The sequence below is a fragment of the Myodes glareolus genome, chromosome 12 (genome assembly GCF_982192425.1).
Source record: "Myodes glareolus chromosome 12, mMyoGla1.1, whole genome shotgun sequence".
In the NCBI taxonomy this organism is placed as follows: Eukaryota; Metazoa; Chordata; class Mammalia; order Rodentia; family Cricetidae; genus Myodes; species Myodes glareolus.
Window position 1 is genome coordinate 20766547 of NC_142037.1, and position 17095 is coordinate 20783641.

The following is a 17095-nucleotide window of genomic DNA, read 5'->3' on the forward strand; positions in this document are numbered from 1 at the left end:
GAGGGATTTTTCTTAAACTATTTGAAATTGGAAGATCCAACTTTAATCTAGGTCTTTTGAAATAGGAAGACCCAATTTTAATCTGGGCCACACTTCTGGTGATAGCCTACAAAAAGGATATGTAAAAAGGAAGGTTTTGCTTTTTTTCCTACTTGCCTTTGCTCTCACTGGCAAGTTCTTTCCTTCAATGGCTTCAGAGCCTGTTTGGAATCCAGAGCATACTGAAGACCAGCTGAGACAACTTCATGGACTAAGCAACTACTGGATTCTTGGACCTACGAATGGTAAATAGCCATTGTTGAACTAGTTGAGCCACAGTCTGTAAGCCAGCATAATAAATCATATATGTATACCTACACACACACACACACACACACACACACACACACACACACACATTCATTCTATAAGTTTTGTTCCTCTAGAAAACTCTGACTAATATAGTCAACCAAAACTAAGGATGTTTGAAGAAGCCATAACCAAACCTGATAATTGACAAATTAATTAAAAGGTAAAATTAGCAGCTGGAGAGATGGCACAGTGGTCAACACACTTGCTAGTCTTGAAGAATTCAGCACCAGTGTCAGGAAGCTAACAGCAGCTTGTAACTCCAGCTCTAGGGGATCTGACACCCTCTTTGGACCCTGAGGGCACCCACCCACAATAAGAAAAATTAAATCAGAGATTACACACATATATGGATCAAGCTGTTTCCAGAACCTATTGTGAAAACTGCAATGCCAGGGGCAGGCTACCTTAATGAGATTTTGGTCAAGGAGGATTTCTAAGGCCTCTAAAATAATACAGGCAATTACCACCACTGTTGGTTGCCACTAGAACTGGATAGTAAGACTGTTGTTGACACCACACACTGGGTACAGAAGACAGTGATCAAGCTGCAGCTGGCCTAGAAACTTCTCTTCTTGCTAAGCCTCATAGTGCTGGAAGTTATTATGCCAGGAGCCAGGGGGAGAAAAGTGACCAACAGTCTTACCTGTGGACCTTGTGTACTACACTACTGATCTACTACTCATTGATGTGCTCACTGGTGCAGTAGTGGTAGGTCTGTCAAGGGGGGATCAGCACCTGTCTGAGTGGATTTGAGGCCTGATCCACAGAACAGAATTTACATTTAGTGCCGTAAGTCTGGTAAGAAGCCCATGACTGAGGAGGGTCATAGACTCTAGGGGGGAGCTAAAGCTGATGTTTTGCTAAATACATATGATATAGTCATTCAGTTGCCTTCTAAATAATTATGATTACTCTAACAAATTAGTGTTGCTTGAGCTCCATCCAGAAACATTTTTTTTGCAGTGGGCAGCGCCATAACTGCCCAAAGTGCTGAAAGAATCTGCTGGATGCTCCACCATAAATGGGACGTTCATTTCATCCCCCTCAGGAGACGCAGGAGAATAGCGAGTGGAAAGGGCATAAGAACTGAAGGAAGGAGTAGAGTGTTGTGGAGCACTGTCTTCCAGGCATGATGTTGTAGTTACACTCTTGAGCTTACAGCAGCTGTAACTAACTGCATAATACCTGAACAGTATTGAGCTCTTCAACAGCCTATCATGGGTGAGGGAGGGACTCACAAGGTCCCCTCTCTTTCTGAGGATCAGGTACTTAATGATTGCTGGAAGAAGAAGAGAAATTGCTTTTTCTTCAGTGGTAAGATACTCATGTTTCTGGAAGCAACCCTAATGAAATTCGTTGGGCTACACACATGCACACACTCACACACATGCACACACAAACACATGTACACATTCACACATGTACCTACACTTACATGCACATCTGCACGCATACATATATAAGGTGAAAGTAGAGAACTAGATGAGAAGACTAAGGAAATTAGCAGAACTGAGAGCAGGAAACAGTCTTCAGTCTTCCCCAGGCAAGAGCACAACAGTTTGTTATCCAATACTAAGAGATCAGCTCTGAAAACATGCATACAACTAACATTATACAAAGTAGGGCATATTTATGTATTTAGGAATATATATGTCAAGGAGGAGTATATGAGAGGACTGACTTGAAGGGAAGAGAGGAAAGAGGGAAATGATGCAATTATAAGCTCAAAAATGAAAAAAAAACAATAAAAACTCCTGTATGCCAGGATAGCCCCTTTTTCCGTACAAACACAAAAGATATAAGCAGAAATAGAAATGGGGAAAAAGGGTGATGAGGGTGAATGTGATCAAAATACATTACATACATGTGTGTAAATATCATGATGAAGTCCACTATTATGTATATTAATGTGTTAATAAAAATGTGAAAATCATCTTCTACAAGGAGATTTCTTCAGAGAAGCAGTCAATGAGATAGATTATATACTATATACATTACTTTTATGTATGCATATGTGTCAATATGTAAATGTGATACATAGACATATGAGAGAGATTTATTTTAAGGTTCTGTCTTACAACACCATAGGAGCAAAGTCCCAAATCTGCAGTGATGGTAACTGACTGGGTATTCAGGTAAGAGTGGGTGCTGTAGCTGTGAGTCTGAATCCCACACAGCAGCAGATGGAAATTCAAGCAAGGCTTATTTTGTGTCTCTGGGTATATGTGTGATTATGGCATATGTAAGTATACATGCTTTTGTACATGTATGGGATGATATCTGTGGCCTATGTTACAACATGCAGATGTCCCTAGGCTGCTTCCTGAAGCCATGTCTGAGGGCTGTGTTGAACTGGCCTTGCCCTTCTCTGGATGCTGGAGGTGGCATGGGCAGAGGAGAACTGGCCCTGGTGGCATGGGTGGGGAAAGCTGGTGGGCTGACCAACTCAGGTACTTCCCTGGCTCAGATCCAGGTCCTTGAGTTGACCCTAACATCTACTATCTATGAGCTGCTGGAACATGTAAAGGGCTCAGTTCTGGTTCTGCACTGTCTCCATGACTCTGGGCAACAGCTGGGTATCTGAGAAGTTTTGGTAAGGGTCCAGTATTGGGGGTGTAGTAGAAGCCAGAGGCCCTGAACCAGACCAATGACTCATTGCAATCAGCACTTGCAAGAAAAGATATTTGGGCAAAATTATATGTGTCACACATTGTAGCTTTCAGTGCCACATGTGACAGAGAGGTGGGAAAGATGAAGGAGCAGAGTGGTAAATGTGTGGAGGAACTGGAGACTCGATAGCTTGGACAAGAGTGAAAGAAGGCTGTAGCTGATGGAGGAACAGGTTGCTGCTCAGAGGGGTTGGCAAAGTTCTTTTTAATTTTATCATGGTGGGGGTGGTGGGCAACAAGGGAGGAGGACCAATAGGAAGAGTAGGAAATGAGTTCCCAAATAATCAACAAAAACAGGTTTTAAAATGTCAATTCTGTCTCAGAATACCTTTATAGGTGCAAGCTGCAATCCGTACTGTTGTAGTTGATCCTGAAGTCATTATTAGCAGTCATTATACCTCTACTAGCACTATTTCCTCCTTGATAGGCTGTTCTGTTGGTTTAGACTGCTGCCCACTGGGGTACCAAGGCCTTTATCTCTGAGTTCACTGTGCCTTTTTCAGAAAAGGCTTTCTGCAATTTCGTGTTACAGTTCTTACTAGGCACACAATCACCAAAGAGTCCTGTTCTATGCTGGGCTATGACTGCATTGTTAAGCAGCAACAGCTTTACCTCTTTATGGTGACCAGGGTCATATGGTCACTTCTCTATTGTCCATGTGTTTCTCAAGAGGCGATTGGCACAACAGCTGGATACAGTAGCTTTAGATTTAGTCTATCCCTGGCTGTACACCTGGCCTTGGTGGCAATCAAGTGGAACCAAAAGTTGTGGCAACAGGAGTCAGTCTCTCCTGGTGATTACTGTGAGTGCCTCCATGTGATTCAGTGGATCTAATATTCAACTCAGAATGGGCAGCTCTGTTCATGCAGTCAGTCATGCCCTGAGGTCAGACTGAGTCGACTAGAGGCTGCTAGCATTGTAAGAGTTTCTTTTCTATGGTAGGCATGACCTTATTACAATTATTCACTCATTGGTTTCTTTCTTTCCGAGAGCCCACTTTGGTTTGTCATGGCAGCTCTTGAGTGAATTGGTCAAGAACTGAGGATGCTAAGCTGCCTGAACCTGATGCGGGATCTGCTCTTATTTTGGGAGATATTCTGAAACCTGATAGTATCCGAGACACCCAACAAATGGTCCAGTTTAGTATTCCCAAGTGTGCTACATGCCAGTTGCAAACTCCAAAGAGGCATAGCACTCACCACCACTCTTTGGCTCCAGGCCATCAACATAGTAAAGTCCTCTGATGCTGTCAAACTGTCTGTACATAGAGGCCCTTCTGAATTCTGCTGGGAGAAAATAAGAGGGTAAAGACAGTGAGAAGACTATTCTCTGTGCCTGGTGAATATAAACTACTCTGATTTTTCTCCTTAATGGAGACTGAAAAAAACTATATCCTTCCTCATCAAAAGTCACACACCAAAGGCTAGAGTTTAGATCATTTTAATCTAGTAAAGATACAGAATGCAAATCAGCAGCACAGAAGGCTACCAGTTGGTGAAGTTGATGGTAGTCCACTGCCATCCACCGTTGTGGGTTTGGTTTCCAAGAGACCATCCTCTGCATTATTTTGAGTCTCTGAGTGTGCTACTAAATTGCGATTTTCCCTAGAATGCACTACTTCTGAGTCATCATCTTGGCTGGGGGTGGAGGACTACTGTGTTACCCTATTCCTGGGGAGACAATAAGAAATGTCTTCTCAGCTGAGACTAGGAAATGACAACTGAGGTGACAGTCAGGCCAAAGCACAGCTTGGTGAACCACTGAGTTTGCTGGTGTAACTTAGAGGAGCATGGGTGGCTCTGAGGCATCTGGTTGACTGACAGATAATGGGTTTATGAAAGCTGGAAGCACAAGCTGCTGGAGGTTTGGCAGGCTGAGGAGGCTGTCCCTTAGCAGTTCTCTGCCTGTGCCACCTTGAAGAGAACAGGGCCTTGAGAGACTGAGTTTTTCTGAGACCTCTGAATTCTTTACTTCCTGAGTCTTTTACTTTTAAAGACATTAAAATTTTTAATTTTAGTAGTGTGTGTGCAAACAAGTGTGCATGAGTGACAGTGCTTGCAGAGTCCAGAGGATCTCCTGTAGCTGGTGTTACAGGTAGTTGTGAATTTCCCAATGGGCCTGTTGTGCTGGGAACTGAACTTGCGTCCTATGTAAGAGCAGGGTGTACACTTGGAGACTGAGCTCTCTCCAGTCCTACTTCCTGAGTCAACGTTAACTTGCTTAGACTCCTCCCGAGTCCTAGGAGTCTACCTCCAGGATGGAAAGTTTCAATTCAAAGGATCTTGCTACCCAACAGGGATACATTTACACAGATATCATTCAGTATTTTTTACCCTAGTGTCGCCTAGTTTGTAAATGAGGTTAACCCATAAGTATGTACATCTAAAATATGTATGCAGGGTATAAGGTTTGACATTCAGGGCTGGTTGAAGGATTCATTTGCCAGAATGCAGTATGGATTTAGACTAATTTAGACTAACATTCCATTTACCTTTGGCTTCTTCTTCTTCTTCTTCTTCTTCTTCTTCTTCTTCTTCTTCTTCTTCTTCTTCTTCTTCTTCTTCTTCCTCTTCCTCTTCCTCTTCCTCTTCTTCCTCCTCCTCCTCATCTTCTTCCTCTTCCTCTTCTTTTTTTGATACAGGGTTTCTCTGTGTAATTTTGGAACCTGTCCTGAAGCTTATTCTGTAGACAGGCTAGCTTTGAATTCATAGAGATCTGCCTGGCTCTGCCTCCCGAGTGCTGGGATTAAAGATGTGTGCCACCACTACCCGGCTTTCTTTGACTTCTATTTAAGTTCAACTCTGACACATAGGACATAATTGCATTTTGGGTTTTCTAGTATTAGAATCAGCTGAGATCCTGGCACAAGATCCCTCACAAAGTGCTGGCTGCTTTGTAAGTATTTTCAGCAAAGGGCTGGAAGTGTATCTCTTGCAGTTTAGATCAAGTATGGTCCTTGAGTCCTAGGGTCCCCAGGCCTCTCAGGTGCAACTAGACTAACTAGTCAGATTTTTTTTTATTCATTACCCAATTTAAGGCATTCTGTTGTAGTAACACAAAAGAGACTAAGACAAACCTCTCCAGGTCCACTCTTTACCCAGCTCTGGAGTCCACATTGATAGACTGTTCTGTGATGATTGGAGTTGGCTACTGGTTGATCTGGCAGGAGCTGGGCAGGAGTTTGGATTGTCACTCTCCTCAGAGCCCCCATTGCCTCTCCCTGGCCAGACCTCTATATTGAAGCGGCTGAACTGACATCACTCTGCTGTTCTAGGGTGCATGGCCCCACATCAATCTCCAGAATTGTCTCCTTTGCAAACAGTCCCTCAAGTGAACTTTCTCCAAATTACTCTATATCAATGTGCTGTCATGACTGTCACCTGGCTAAAAGGTCCTTTGAGAACAAAGGACTGAATAACAAGCCGAGATGACAGTTTCAGAACCCGGAGATGGAGTAGATAATGGAAAACTTGCCGTTGGTCATGGTGCATTTTTCAAGGCCAACAGGCTCAGTGAAGATAAGGTCATGTGCTTGACAAAACCACAGCAGATTTCCATCCTGAAAACTACAAGGTTCTCAACTTTTCTGGTCATCTGAGTGTGGGTGTACTTTTTAATAAAGGAATGAATCTGAAGTAACATAACCAGTATGTTGCATTTGATAGCCCTCAGTCCATGGAGCAAAAATAACAACAATAATAAAATGCTTCAACTATCTGAAGATTGGAAACACTGAAAGCTTGAATAAGAACGGAAGCCTCTTATCACTTAATCAAAACCATGGGTACACTAATAATGCCCTGAGTCACAGAGCACATGATTTGGAAGAAGATCTGTAGGCTTATCTTTCCACCCCCCTCTAGCTTGGCACACAGAGATATCTGGTGCACAGAAGGGCAGCCACAGCTGAGTTTTATAAATAATGCTCAGAATCCCAAGATAGTTACAGTTGAGAATCTTCACACAGCACACCTGCCCACCACTTTTAACTTTATGCATCATGCTGTCTTGATTTGAGAAGGTATTCATCTTGACCAGAGCCTGTGTTGGGCAGGTCTGGATGATCCTTTCCCATGAGTTACATGACACTTTTGTTTGTTTTTGTTTGTTTGTTTGTTTGTTTGTTTGTTTTGAGGCAGGCTTTCTCTATAGATTTGGAACCTGACTTGGCACTCCCTCTCTAGACCAGGCTGGCCTTGAACTCACAGAGGTCTGCCTGTCTCTGCCTCCCAAGTGCTGGGAGTAAAGGCATGTGCCACCACCACCTGGATACATGAAACTTTTTGTGCTGAGTCACGAGGCTCACACAACTATCCTCTTTGGCTTTTCAGGAGCAAGTCACAAGAGCAATTCCAGGCAGCTCAGAATCAAGTTTTACTGGGGATGTTCTCATCTTACCTGGTTACAGGTCCATGGGGAGCATGTGATGGTGTTACCAACATGGGGTGAATCAGGTCCTGAGCCCTTGGCATCAGAGTTCATCTCCCAGCTTCCTATTGCTGTTCTTGGGTGGCTTCTTCAGCCATGAGTCTAGAGAACATGTTTTCTCCAACCGTCCAACCGTTGCCCTGGGGAACTGGCTGTGGAGTCTTCTAGAAGGATCTTTGTGGTTTATGCTATGTTCCAGTTCATATGTTGGACCTCTAGGGAGACGTTTCAGACACAACCTCTTGTTCTTTTGTGTTGCATGCTAAATGTTATTGATTGTAAAAATCAATGTGGCAACTTTGACACTGTTAAAAAAAAGTCTAATGAGTTATAATCTCACAACCAAAGACCCCCATTTCAAAGTGATTTTTCTTTCCATTTGCCTCAACATTGTGTAATTTGAGAACTAACGCCCTGGCAATGAATTCATTGGGAAAAGAGATGAATTTTTGGATGGCCTTCAACCAGACTTGTGTAAGGTGTCAACCTTTGATTCCAGTGAGAAAGGGGAGGGATCATTTGTAGTTAGATACTGTAACAGACTCTATACACACACACACACACACACACACACACACACACACACATACACAAATCAGGGCCTTATTATGTATCCCTGGCTGCTCTCCAATTCATGACAATCCTGCCTTAGTGTTCTGAAAGCTTGGGGTTTCAAACGTGTGCCATCAAATAACTATCAGAAATTGTTAGCCGTGGAGAGAGGGAGAATCAGTTTTCTCTAAGAGTATGGCCCTTGGTAAGCTGTCCATACTCCAGTGCAGGGCCTCTCCAAGACTATTGGCAACACAAATTGGTCTTGCTGGGTTAAAAAAGACACAAAATTCGATTGGTATAAGAGAGTGGTGATGGATCTGACTCTATTTATTGTTATGGTGGTGCCTGTGGAGGTCAGAGAACAGCTTTGTGGGTCCATTCACCCTTGTGTGAGTTTTGGGATCAAGCTCTGCAAGGACTTTTACCCACTGAGCTGCCCCCCTTGACACTTCCGTTCCATTTTCAAGAGTGTACTGTTGTCTTTTACTCTCTGGAGATATGATTTTAAAAATCTCTTAGTATTTTCTCCATTCTCTTACTTTTTTCTATTGTTTTGAAGTATCTGCTCAGAGGAAACGCTTGATGACATGGGTAAGAACTGGGGATCAAGACATTAAATAGTTCTCCCAACACATGAACTTCTATGTCTGGTGTTCAGCTGGTAGTTGGGAGCCCAGAGTGTGTATCTTTGTTTCTTTCCTCTGAGGCTAGTGGGAGTCTCCAAAAGGTTTACCCCTTTCCTGGGTGTGTGTTAGGGGTAAGGATCCATGCTGGTAACCAGAAGCACCTGCAGGGATAAAGACCAGTGACTTGCCTCATAATTAAATGCTCATGGTATGTACTCACTTATAAGTAGATATTAGACATAAAACAAAGGATAATCAGCCAACAGTCCACAACCCCAGAGAAGACAGGAAACAAGGAGAATGAATCTATGTGTAGATATAGAAAAGGGATTTATTAGAGTGACTTACAGGCTGTGGTCTGGCTAGTCCAACAACTGTCTACTAACGGAAAGGCCAAGAGTTCAGTAGTCATTCAGTATGTGAGACTGGATGTCTCAGCTGGCTTTCAGTATATGCTGGCACCCCAAAGAAGTAGACTCTAATGTCAGTGAAGGAATGTACTTGTCAGAGAGAGAGAGAGAGAGAGAAATAGAGAGAGAGAAATAGAGAGAGAGAGAGAAAAAGAGAGAGAGAGAGGTATTCTTCTATGTTCTTTTTATAGTAGGCTGTCACCAGAAAGTGTGACACAGATTAACGATAGATGTTCCCAACTCAAAAGGTCTGGATTAAAGGGATCTTCATGTTTCAAATGATTTAATTAAGAAAAAAATCTTTACAGACATACCATAGAAGTTAAATTATATTAATCCCAGATGTACTCAAGAATTCATGGTAGATATTCATTTTAGAAGATCCCTTTTAACCTCTGTTTTTGCTGCTTTCAGCATATGATATAAATTCATTACCTGGGTCGGGGCACGAAAGAGAACAAAGCATGAGATTTTAGCTATGTATTCATGTAGATTGTAAAAGTTGATTACATGAGAAAAACCCAAGGCAAGTAAGGTTGGTTGTTAAATTGTTCTCTTAAAGACAGGGTAAATGGACAGTTCAACCACACTGGCAGTCTTAAGTCTTAGTGACTTCAAGGTGTATTATTAATTTGACTATGAGGTTCAGCAAAATTCCCAGTCTCTTAGAATGTAACAGATCTTTTTTTAAAAAAAATCAGAATGCAATGTCACAGGTATGATCAAAACATTTACTATGTTTTCAAAAATTAGTAAAAAAAATTTTAAAAGTGGTTTTACCCTAGTGCAACGGAAACTCCATGAAAACTAAGAGAGTAACCCTAGCAAAGAGTCCTAGTCATGGAGGAAATGGGGGACACAGAGCCAGAACTGGACAGTTTCTGTTAATAGGCAAGACCTCAAGTGGAGGAATTGGTACACCAACCCATGACCATTGACCTACAGTTAATTCTGTCTTACAGGGTGATCTGGGAATCACCATCAAAGAGACTAGAGAGACTTAACTTCATTCAGCTAAAATTTGTAAAATTCATTAAGAATATTCAGATATTCTCTCTGCAACATGTTGAGGTCCTAGCTTATTACTGCCTGGGGTGCTCCTCGAGTGTTTAACTTCCAGATGGTTTCAGTCCTTGTATATTTTAGATGTTGTATTCACTACAAGTAAATCTACTGATCCAAGAATCTTAACTAACTAATTCTTGTTAACAGCCAGTAGAGAAAGTTAATTCCTTTGTTTTTATTCAAATCCAAATGTGACTGGTTTGATGTGAGTCAATTTTTGGAGAAAATTTCTCTTGTACCTCAGGATGATCTTGAATTTCTGATGTTTTTGTCTACCTATTAAGCACTGTGATGACAGACATGTTTCACCCTGCCTAGTTTATGCTGCTTATACAGAGTTGGGGGCCAAACTCAGGGCTTCATGCATGATAGACAATCATTCTTCTAACTGAGTTGTATTCTCAGCTATCAGTGCAAATATTTGAGAACAATCACTAGCAAGTAGTACACCTATTTAGTTAAAGTTACACTGATATTACTATAAGAATACATTTAATATAAAAATAAAATGTAGTTTAGTTATATATTTACATTAATTAAAAGTTTTACACAAAAAATATATCCTCAGTGAATTTCTTTCAGATCAACTGAAAGTTATTTGTAAATATTTTAAAGTTAAAAAATTAAAATTATTTTATTTTATGCCTATGAGTGTTTTGCCTACATATATGTATGTATGTGCCTGGAGGTCAGAAGAGAGTATTGGATTCCGTGGAAAGGCAGTTGCAAATGGTTGCTGACCACTATGCTGATGCTTCCAATCAAACTCGGATCCTCTGCAAGAGCAAGTGCCCTTGACCATTGAACCATATCTCCAGGCCAAGATGAAAAGAAATGTAAACAGTACTTTATATCTGTACTTGAAGCAAAGATTTGAGTTGAATTGTCAATTATCCACTTATCTGAAGGATTATCAGAAACAGCAAACCATGCCTTGGTGGCTTGGTAAGAACACTTAGGATGGTGGCGTGTGTGTGTGTGTGTGTGTGTGTGTGTGTGTGTGTGTGTGTGTGTGTGTGTTGGGGAGGTAGCTCATTTGGCAAAATGCTTTCTGTACAAGCCTGAGGACTTGAATTTGGTCTTCAGAACTCATACAAAAGAAAAGAAGCCTAGTGTAGAGGCAAGTGTTTGTACCCAGTCAGTGCTGGGAGGGAGAGACGAGAGCATTTCTGGGGCTCTGATCAGCCAGCCTCATCTACTTGGTGAGTAGACTGTGGACCAGTTGAGAGACCCTGCCTCAAAAATTCAGGATGAGTGTCGTGTTAGGAAAAATACTGAGGTTGACCTCTGCCTTCCACTTGCACAAACACACACATGAATGAACACATGTACACACATATGCAGTCTCACATGTGAAATTACACACACATGCATGCTTGTAGATGAACGCACAAAAACAAGAGAGAGAGCTGGCTTGATAAGTTAGAGTTCTGATCTGGATTATTTGAAATTATTCCCTCTGTTTTTCACTCATGGCCTCATTCTCTCTCTCTCTCTCTCTCTCTCTCTCTCTCTCTCTCTCTCTCTCTCAGAATGGTGTTCATCTGGGGATCATGAGCCTTGCTCTTTTATTATATTGTTCTAACTAGCATTTCTAGATTGAGGGGTGTGAACATCTCTCCACCACCCATCAGCAGTTGCTTGACCAAAGGAATTCACCATGAACCCAAAAGCAATGGGTGTTGCCAGCCACAGGCTCTGGTTGGTATCCCTATCCTGCCATGTGCTTCCCTCCAACTCTTCTTCTTGTGAGCAAATGTTTGCATTGAAATGCTGTAGTCCTTTGGTTTCCTGGTGATCTTTGCAGAGACCTTTGCGGATGGAAGGATGTTGCAAAATTTGATTTTGTGATAGTTTTTCTTCTTGTTTGTTTCTGATATCTGTTCTGTGGCCACAAATGAGAGGCAATGCCCCCTGTACCCTGTTAGAGCTTTATAGATGAGAGGACTCTTTTCCAGATTGTTTGACCTTAGCTGCCCTCTCTATACCACGGAGAAGGGGGCGCAGGGAGAGTAGCGATCCTCAACTGAAAGTGATTCTGCACTTTCACTCTCAAGGCATGGATCAGTATCTGAAGGCATTTTGATTGGGTGTGTAGATGGTGTTGCTACTGTCCTCTACTGGAGAGAAGTCAGAAATATATTAAAGATCCCATAGCCTGTTTGCAATACAAAATGTTCTCAGTGATTCTGAATTATTAAATATAAATTAGTGCTGGTATAGGGTTAGTAGTTAAGTTAGGGAATGGGAGATGGCTCAGTGACTAAGAGAGCATGCTGTGAAAGTATGAGGACTTGAGTTTGAATCCCCAGCATCTATATAAAAATGGGGTGTGGCCAGTTGTGCACTATTGAGACTGGAGGATTTTTGTGACTTGCTGGCCACCAGTGTAGCTTCAGGCTCACTGAGGACCTTGTCTCAAAAGATTCTGTCAGAGAATGATAGAACAATACACTGGACATTCTCTTCAGGCCTGCTTGTATGTGCATGGACATGTATACCTACGTATATAAATATGTATACACCACACACACACATACAGATGCAGAATGAGAGAGAGAGAGAGAGAGAGAGAGAGAGAGAGGAGAAGCCAGGAGAGAAAGATACAGATAGGTAGGTAGATAAATAGATAGATAGATAGATAGATAGATAGATAGATAGATAGATATTTCAGGAAAACTCTATTTTTTCCTTGTTATTTCCCATCTCTCTGCCTGTTTCATTGTGTATCCTTCTGTCCTTGCCTGTTCATTCAAACTCACCCACCCCCATAAGCCAAATCTTCAGTTATTTAAACTGCGAATCAGGATTCTGTGTGTAGGAAGAGAACAGCTGAGAGAGAAGACACACATTGCAGTCTAGAATCTGGGTCTTTATTGAGGTGTATTGCCCTTTGGGAACCTTCTGAGACATCTAAGAACCTTCAGGGAGATTGGGGAGTTGGCAAGGCTTCTGCAGGTAGTAGGCAAGCCAGAGCATATGACACAGAAAACCTGATCAATTCCGGCTCCAAATTTCCTCACAGGCTAGTCCAAGCTCCAGAGTTAATTCTCCTTCAAGATCTTATTGATCCAGGGCCTGTAATGGGAGATTCTGGTGAAGACAGCAGGTGGCTTTGCATTCCGATGTCCATAGGATACAATGCCTTGGGCTATCCCAGCACACAGGAGGGGTCCTCCAGAGTCTCCCTGTTGGGGAAGGCACAGACAGAAAATGCATGAATGAATGACTCTACTTCTACCCACCCATTTCACCTTAGAACTTCAATTAGGTCTAGAGTCAGCCCAGGAGCCTGATGTGCCATCTTTCTTTCCTAGGACAGTCACCATGCCTTCCTCACACCACCCCATATTCTCTGAGCAGCAGACAGAAGATGGATACTCACTCCCTGATCCCTAACCGCTGAGAGTAGCTGACAATCTTCTGCCCTGCCTCCTTCTCGCCCTCTGGCTCCCAGCAGTGGTTTTCGGAAAAAAACTAGTAAGAGGATCACCTTGTATACATTTCGCATCTTCTTGCCCACACACAGCTGGAGTTTGTCATGAAAATCAGGGAAGTGATTGCAGTTTTGGGGATCCAAGATTCTCATCTTCACCTCTCGCAGTGTGTCGGAGGCTGGCTCATTAACATTTGTTTTGCCCCAGCCAACTGCCCTGCACACCCTCCCAGGTGTGATGGACTTGAACTTGGCTGAGAATGGGAGGGTTCCCACACCTAGGGTTAGGTTGGCTTTCTCTTTCAACTGTGAAGGGAATGAGGTTCTCTTAGTGAGGGCTGTGGGCTAGGAGGTAGCTACAAGTAATCAGGGAGGAAAAGGGCAAAATATGAAGTACAAGAGGTTGGAGATAAAAAGGGAGTTCTGTCCTGAGGCAGAGCAGAGGAAGCTCAGGGCAATGGGGACCTGAAATAAAAGTCTAAGGGAGTGGAATCACAGGAAAAACTTGTTACCTTCAGTAACATGATGTCGTTGAGATTCAAATGATCATCATATTCTGGATGAGGGAATTGATTTTCAACCTCAAGCCTCTGCCAAGTGTCTTCTTTTCCTTTTCTGTTGTGGGCTCCTAGGAGGACTGTTATAGACCTGTTATGAGGAAGGATGGAAGCTGAGGATGAAGAGTGCTTGCCTAGCATATGTGAAGATTTGGGTTTGATGCACAGCGCTGTATAAACTGATGGTGGTGCAGTTCTGTAATCTCTGCACTTGGGAGAAAGAGCATGGGGGATTAGAAGTTCAAGGTCATTCTTAGCTATATGGTCAGTCTGAGGCTGGCCCGGGCTACTTGGCACTATATTTCAAAAACAAAACACAAATAAAACCAACAACAGCAACAACAAAAAGGAAGGACGAGCAGAAGACAGTGGTAGCTTCAGAGATAAACACATTTTGAAAAAAGGCTGGAATTCTTCACTGGGATGTGGGGTTCTCACAATCTCCTCATTCTGGGCTACTTGTAGTTTCAGATGGCTGACTTTGTAACCAGGAGAACACTGTGGAGATGTCTGCACTTGGGCCTAAAGGTAGATCTTGGGCTCAAGTCAGCTTCAGGAGAGAAAAGACTTCGACAAAGATTTTTTACATTGCATTTTCTGTTGCAAGACGTACTTTCTAGGTCTGGGTGCCCTGGAATTGCTGGGGAATGAGCAAGAAATACATGACTTAGGGGGCAGGATTGGCACTCCTCAGTTTGGGGAACTTTTTATGGGGCCAGTCTTCTTCAGCAAGAGTTACGAGGAAAGCAGGGAGTAGCAGTGCCCTGTGGATGGTGGTCTGTCTTCCTTATAAATGACCGGCTCTGGACCCTGGGAACTGACTGTCAGTGTTCTTGAAAATGGCAAGGAGGGATGGCCCAAAAAACTACTGACAAATGAGCCACGAGTGTCTTCTCTGCTAAAGGGGTCTGGAGGGGATACTACTGGAGAAACCTCCATTGCCTCTGGGTGGGGGGAAGCTGCATTTATAGAGATTGAGGCTCAAGGCATCTCTTTAAATACATCTCTCACTTGCCAGTTGGCCTAGGTTTGGGATCCCTCTTCAGGTATCGCCTGGGTTTGACCCAGGTTGCCACCGTGATGATTAAGCTCATATTTAGGGATGGAAGAGCATCCTGTCTCACCTTCCTGCACAGTGGGCAGCAGTCATCACAAAGTTTCGTCTTATCAGGAAGCCACTGCAAGCCGACAGGTGGTTCTCAGAAGTTTTAATTTCCAGATAGGCCATGTAGGGGCGGGAGTGTGGTATACACTCTGTGCCCCCGATGATCTCCCCTAGAACAGAGAAGCAGGGTGTGGATGCTCTCTCCAGAGAGTGCACAGTGGGTTAAGGTTGGGAAAGGGTTCCCTAGGTCTTCTTGCCCTAAATGCTGCCTGTCTTCCTCTCAAGTGTCTTGATCATAGTTTCTCACCCTCCTCCAGTCACTTCTTTCCTCAAGGCACAGCAGCCAATCCTGCCTTAGGTTTAGGCAGTTTCCACTTCTGATTTCCTACACTCTGCCCTGGCTCTAGACCATCTGCCATCCAGAAGCACATGTAGTCTTAAGCAAAATCACAGGGTAATCTTTTGCCTTAAGCCCCAAAGATGAAGAGAATATACCTGTTTTTCTGGAGCCTCCCTCTTTCTCCCACTTGCTTTAGGATTATCCCCACTCAGTCACCACAAGTTTCCGTGTTCCTGGAGACCACTGTGGCTTTAAAGAATGGAAGGGTGTGTCCCAGGAGAAGACTTCACTCTTAGGCTCCTGAGAAGAGCTTGAGACCCATTTAATAGTCCCCAAAGGCAGACTAAACCTCATTGTTTTAGGAGCTGACCCTGGATATTTGAGAGGGAAGGACCCCAACACTCACCAGCTTTGGCGCTGGAGCCCAGGAGGAAGAGCAGCAGATAGAGAACAGGAAGATGCATCCTTTCCCGGGGGCTGCTCACAGCCAGTGCAAGCTGTCTTTTTAAGTCTTACACTTATTACTCCCAGCAGGCAGGGGAGTGGCAGAGCTGTTACCACAGGAACTGTGTGGCTGTGGTTTCTTCTTTAAGCCAACTGTCTTCATGATTAGATGCTCTTCAAGAATGACACTATTTTACTAGAGGTGAAGTTAAAACCTAAACTCTGATGTCACAGATAGACAGGTCCTCAACTGTGGATCTGTGTAAGTTAAGGGTGTGAGGACAGAATAGGAAGGAATCTTACCTTTTTAGCTAGGGAAAACTTGTTAAAGGTCCCTAGACACTTGAGTTGAAGGTAATCTTGGTACTGAGCTTCCAGGAACACACAGGCAGTGATTACTATAGCCCACAGAAGGCAAAGTGTTTTGTAGAAATACTCAGTGGACATATACATGTATAGACATATACATGAGCTAATAAACATATACAATATGCCATCCAGACAAAGTAAATTAAAAATATAATATTCTGTTAGTTTTTATGCTATTCCAGTCTATAACACCATATATTAAAAGTTGAACAGCATTCCTCTTTAATAATGGTTACCTGAAATTTGAAAAAAAATTAACCTGCATTTCTTCCTCTGAATCAGTGTTTTTAATCTGAGGAAGAGACAGAGAGAAATAAAAAAGAGAGTTAGAGAAGGAAGCAGACACTAGGATGGGACTCCATATGCTTCAACACGAGACTGAAGAGATAGGATGACCATTTCCCCGATCTGTCCCTCTGTTTGATATCTTGGTACGTTCATAGCAGCCCTATCGGTTATTATTCTTTCAGTTTGTTGGCTTGACCTTTAGGGTTTATGGTTTAGAACTAGATCTTTCTGATTTCAAATCAAGGGTCCATTCTCCTCACCACAGAAGAGAAAGAATCTTTCTAAGTGTGAGAGGAGGAACAGGGTATGAAGTAAGTAATTTTCTCTGGAGGACTGAGGTGGTTCTAAACTGAAGACTACAATGTCCGTGTCTGAGAGGTAACACTTTTTCTTTTTTGCTATAACTCCCTTGGAAAATACCATTACTGTCTGTTTACAAATAAAGAATTGAA

At 42.8% G+C, this 17095-nt stretch overlaps 1 protein-coding gene across 1 annotated transcript; it reads right to left on the reverse strand.

Annotated features, from left to right (window-relative positions):
* Window positions 1–12955: 12955 nt before the first annotated feature.
* Window positions 12956–16079, reverse strand: LOC148120194 (chymase-like). Its single transcript, XM_087895883.1, has 5 exons — window positions 15949–16079; window positions 15222–15372; window positions 14053–14188; window positions 13598–13846; window positions 12956–13292 (listed from the first exon to the last, which is right to left on the reverse strand). The coding sequence occupies exons 1-5, from the start codon at window positions 16004–16006 to the stop codon at window positions 13149–13151; spliced, it is 738 nt and encodes a 245-aa protein (XP_087752009.1). The 5' UTR covers window positions 16007–16079; the 3' UTR covers window positions 12956–13148.
* Window positions 16080–17095: the final 1016 nt, after the last annotated feature.